The 5,077-nt window shown below is 40.2% G+C and overlaps 1 protein-coding gene across 1 annotated transcript; it reads right to left on the bottom strand.

Moving 5' to 3' along the window:
- Nucleotides 1-247: 247 nt before the first annotated feature.
- Nucleotides 248-4,383, bottom strand: COPS9 (COP9 signalosome subunit 9). The gene is made up of 4 exons (XM_063440877.1): nucleotides 4,300-4,383; nucleotides 2,085-2,191; nucleotides 481-553; nucleotides 248-404 (listed from the first exon to the last, which is right to left on the bottom strand). The coding sequence occupies exons 2-4, from the start codon at nucleotides 2,145-2,147 to the stop codon at nucleotides 367-369; spliced, it is 174 nt and encodes a 57-aa protein (XP_063296947.1). The 5' UTR covers nucleotides 2,148-2,191; nucleotides 4,300-4,383; the 3' UTR covers nucleotides 248-366.
- Between the last annotated feature and the right edge of the window lie 694 nt (nucleotides 4,384-5,077).

Below are 5,077 nucleotides of genomic sequence, written 5' to 3'. Positions count from 1 at the left end.
GTGTTGCCAGGGTAACCATGGCAACACTCCAAATCTCACGAGAGGAGAACCCGGCAGAGATGCAAGTTAGAGCTCCCCTGGGTTCTTTTCTGCTGGCTGCCAGCATTACAATGCTAGTTGGCCGGTGAGGGAAGTGTCTGTTCTCCTCTCTAGTCCTGCAGAGCCAGCAGGGGAGAGTATGGCATGCATGATTATTTTCACAGTTTGGGAACCACTGGTATTGAGCACTATTAAAAAAAATAAAAAATCACTTCAGTAAGATACATTTATTTACATGGTGTATTTAAATACACAACTAATATTCTCTTTTTGAAAATAAAGTATTAACATGCAACGGAGAATTCTGTGTAGGTATGTCATTAGATATTATTGGAGGTCATCTTCATCATACAAGTCTTCAAATTCTGAAAGAGAAAAATATTACTCTAGTACATACGATAAACTGAGGAGAACCTAGTGATCATTAAAATATAATCTCACCATTAAAAAAGTCTGCATGCACTGCTTTTTCATTTGCTGCCAGGTCCATTAGAAGTCCAGTGCTACCTCCAGCCTGTAACAGAGACCGAGATTAAATGACTGGACCTACTCATAAACAATGTAAGGTTAGGTTAGAACAATCATTTTACACAGCAGTCACATGACTGACTAAATGTATACATGGATTGCAAATGGCAAGAGTGTGATCACTGTAGCTATAAAAAAAAGATACTCTGAAACATAGGCACCACTATGCCACAGTGCACTTCAGACAAATGTTTAACATACAAAATGTAAAAAAGAAAAAAATCTGAGTTCTGGAAATTGTTCAAATTTGGCTACTTTGGTCTATAATCTGAAATGGACTTAGTTATATTGGTGTAATGTTCTCTTCACTACAGCTTAACCAGGTTATCTGAGAAATTCTATTCTCAAAATAGGGTTGGGGAAACTTTCAAAACGTTATATGTTTGAAACTTGATTTCCCAATTAAATACATTTTGATGTTTAGTGAATAAAGCCAACTGTATTTCAACAGCTACAGTAAATTAAAAGTAAACATTTAATTTACAATAGCTGCTCCTCATTATTACACTTTAATCTGTCATATAGGTTAGTGCTCAAAATATCTACTGGCCGGCCTGCAATTTTGGAGAGGAAATTGAGCTCATATGCAGCAAACTGTGAGTAGTTCAATGCCTTCCCCACCTAGAATCCTCCGCTGAAACTCTGAAGAGATTCTATCGTGTAAGGAATACAAATCTCTATGCCCCCCCAGACATTGAGAGGGTTAAAAACTCACCCAATTCCAGCACCAATATCCCACCTCAGACAGGTGTCGGGAGGGTCTAATGCATGGCAAGGTCATTAGGCCATGCACATATGAATGCATCCTTTCAATGCTTTCCTATGGGGATTTTATGGAGGCTGGATGTCCTCATGCATAGTCGCCTAGCAAGCAGGAAGTGCCTCTAGTGGCTGATTGACAGCCACTGGAGGCAGTCTTTGCCCTCTAATGTAATTATTGCAGTTTCTCAAAAACTGCAATTATTTACATTGCAGGACTAATAGGGACAGGGATACTGCACCCAGACCACTTCAATGAGATGAGGTGAAGTGGTCTGGGCGCCTATAATGTCCCTTTGATAGCTACAAATAAAGCAGCCAGGCAAAACAACCTCTGCTTGGGCTGGGAGGATTTTTCAAGGAAGAGAGCAGATCTGCAAGTATTTTAACAGACAGACAGTGTTTGACTGTGCATATATCAGCTTATATTTTAGTACGTTTACAACCCCCTAATTACTACCCAGTGCCATAGTTAATCTACACACTACAGGGCAAACTGTAACACTGAAGAGCAGCAGGGCTGGTAAGAGGACCTCTGGTTACAATGCAGAGGGGTAGAGACAGTTACATTAGCTATGTGTGTGCAGACATGATTGTATTCTGAAGACATGATTAATGGAGAGTATGTTTAATAAGGACATGATCTGAAGAACAAAATGCTGTATATGCTTGAATGTGGTGACGAGTTAATTTTATGCCTGCCTCGTGGCATAGAATATTCAGTATTCTGTCCCCTAAGCAGGTGACGCCTCTCTCACCTCATCCAGATCTACATATGGACCAGCGCCTTCTGGAAACATCTCATCCACTGCCGGCTTCATCTCGCTATTACACCCTCACTTTCCTGTTTTTTGAGCAAATTGATCTGCAATATAACAATGATTGAATAGCAGTTAAAACCCATGAGCAGGGGCTAGCCAAAAGCCATTTATGGATAAACAGAATGTGGTGCCTACTCACAATATTTTATTATATGGCTTACTTAATTTAAAAGAAAGCCACTAAAAACTGCCTCAAAGATTAATTAAGCACCATAAAAACTTCATAATGCTTAAGTAGTAATAATGCAAACACCCTATCCCTGCAGTCTCACTTTTGAAAAAGGTTACATGCTACAGATAATGTTTTTTCTGTGTGTAGGATCATTTCCCTGTATTGCGAAGCAAACCAGCAGTTTGGAAAAATCCCATTTGCTTCTGGCATTGTCGCACACAAATCCCTGAGACAGAGGACAGACTGTAAAGTTTCTCCTAGATTTCTGCCTTTGCTGGACGTTAACTCTTAGCATGCTCAGTAAGATTCTCGGTGAGGCTGGTGGAAGTTAAAGTAGGTTTGATGTAAAAGAGCTTATGTGGAATTTAACACAAAGCAAACATTTTAATGAATACATAAAAATAAAAACAACGTAAGAAACACTTGAAAAGTTTTGTAGCAATTTTGAGATTGGTATAAAGTATTTAATTAGACTCTCTGCTCACTGTATCCCAGCACACTATTAGTGATAATAGATCCTCTGCTCACTATACCCAGCACACTATTAGTGATAATAGATCCTCTGCTCACTATACCCAGCACACTATTAGTGATAATAGACTCTCTGCTCACTATACCCAGCACAGTATGAATGATAGACTCTCTGCTCACTATACATGATAATAGACTCTCTGCTCACTATACCCAGCACACTATTAATGATAATAGACTCTCTGCTCACTATACCCAGCACACTATTAATGATAATAGACTCTCTGCTCACTATACCCAGCACACTATGAATGATAATAGACTCTCTGCTCACTATACCCCAGCACACTATTAATGATAACAGACTCTTTGCTCACTATACCCCAGCACACTATGAATGATAATAGACTCTCTGCTCACTATACCCAGCACACTATTAATGATAATAGACTCTCTGCTCACTATACCCCAGCACACTATTAATGATAACAGACTCTTTGCTCACTATACCCCAGCACACTATGAATGATAATAGACTCTCTGCTCACTATACCCAGCACACTATTAATGATAATAGACTCTCTGCTCACTATACCCAGCACACTATGAATGATAATAGACTCTCTGCTCACTATACCCAGCACACTGAATGATAATAGACTCTCTACTCACTATACCCAGCACACTATTAATGATAATAGACTCTCTGCTCACTATACCCAGCACACTATAAATGATAATAGACTCTCTGCTCACTATACCCAGCACACTATGAATGATAATAGACTCTCTGCTCACTATACCCAGCACACTATGAATGAGAATAGACTCTCTGCTCACTATACCCAGCACACTATGAATGAGAATAGACTCTCTGCTCACTATACCCAGCACACTATGAATGATAATAGACTCTCTGCTCACTATACCCAGCACACTATTAGTGATAATAGACTCTCTGCTCACTATACCCAGCACACTATTAGTGATAATAGACTCTGCTCACTATACCCCGCACACTATTAGTGATAATAGACTCTCTGCTCACTATACCCAGCACACTATGAATGATAATAGACTCTCTGCTCACTATACCCAGCACACTATGAATGATAATAGACTCTCTGCTCACTATACCCAGCACACTATGAATGAGAATAGACTCTGCTCACTATACCCAGCACACTATGAATGATAATAGACTCTCTGCTCACTATACCCAGCACACTATGAATGAGAATAGACTCTCTGCTCACTATACCCAGCACACTATGAATGAGAATAGACTCTGCTCACTATACCCAGCACACTATTAGTGATAATAGACTCTCTGATCACTATACCCAGCACACTATGAATGATAATAGACTCTCTGCTCACTATACCCAGCACACTATTAATGATCTCCTCACCATACCCTGGACACACACGGTAAGTCCAGCAGCAATCTATATTAGTAATAAGTACCCACCCCCCACACAGAAGCTAGTACTGGCAGCTAGTACTTACCCGGTTAGGGTCCTTTCAGCAATCCCAGGCTGCCCCGCGCACTGCCTGCCTGACCGCAAGGAAAATAAACAAGGGGTTTCCAAGAAGACCTGGGCTGTCTGGCATAGTGCCTGACCCAATCTATTACATCAAACACATTCACATACACAAAGCACACCAGCAGATTATATCCTCCGCGGAAACGTACAGGACAACGAAAAACGCGAAGCAGAGTATGCCAGTCATTTAGTCATATTATAACAGGCAGAGCTGGGGCAGCTATCTGTAGGACCCCATAGGTAAGGGCCGCATTATAAGCACATTGTACTTCCTGGTCAGCCTGTGGGAGTACAAACATGGCGGCCTCTGTCATTGTATCTGGGACAATAAATGTCTGAGGACAAAAACTATAACTATCTCTGACTGTGCAATGTAGATTAAAAAAAAAAACATCACTGTCTGTGGCTAATGGTGATGTACTAATCAATATCTGTGGCATGGAGTTACATTAGGTGCCTGTCTAAAAGGAGAGCTGGAGAGATCAAACCAGTGATACCAGGGTGTATACTGTGCTGGAACCCCAATATATAGGGACATACTAAAAGGAATGACAGATTGGAATGCCCATAGACTTAAACAAAGCAGTGGAATGCCCATAGAGAATAATGGAAGTGAAAGGAATGCCCATAGAGAATAATAGAAACTAAATATTTCATTTAGAGATAAAACTATAAGACATATGAAATAAATCTTTTGCTACAATACTCTCCAGATTTTTTAAATTGAGATTAGGTGGGAT

Source organism: Pelobates fuscus, chromosome 2 (assembly GCF_036172605.1).
Source record: "Pelobates fuscus isolate aPelFus1 chromosome 2, aPelFus1.pri, whole genome shotgun sequence".
In the NCBI taxonomy this organism is placed as follows: Eukaryota; Metazoa; Chordata; class Amphibia; order Anura; family Pelobatidae; genus Pelobates; species Pelobates fuscus.
Note: the sequence above shows the minus strand (reverse complement) of the source record. Positions and strands in the feature narration are given on the sequence as shown.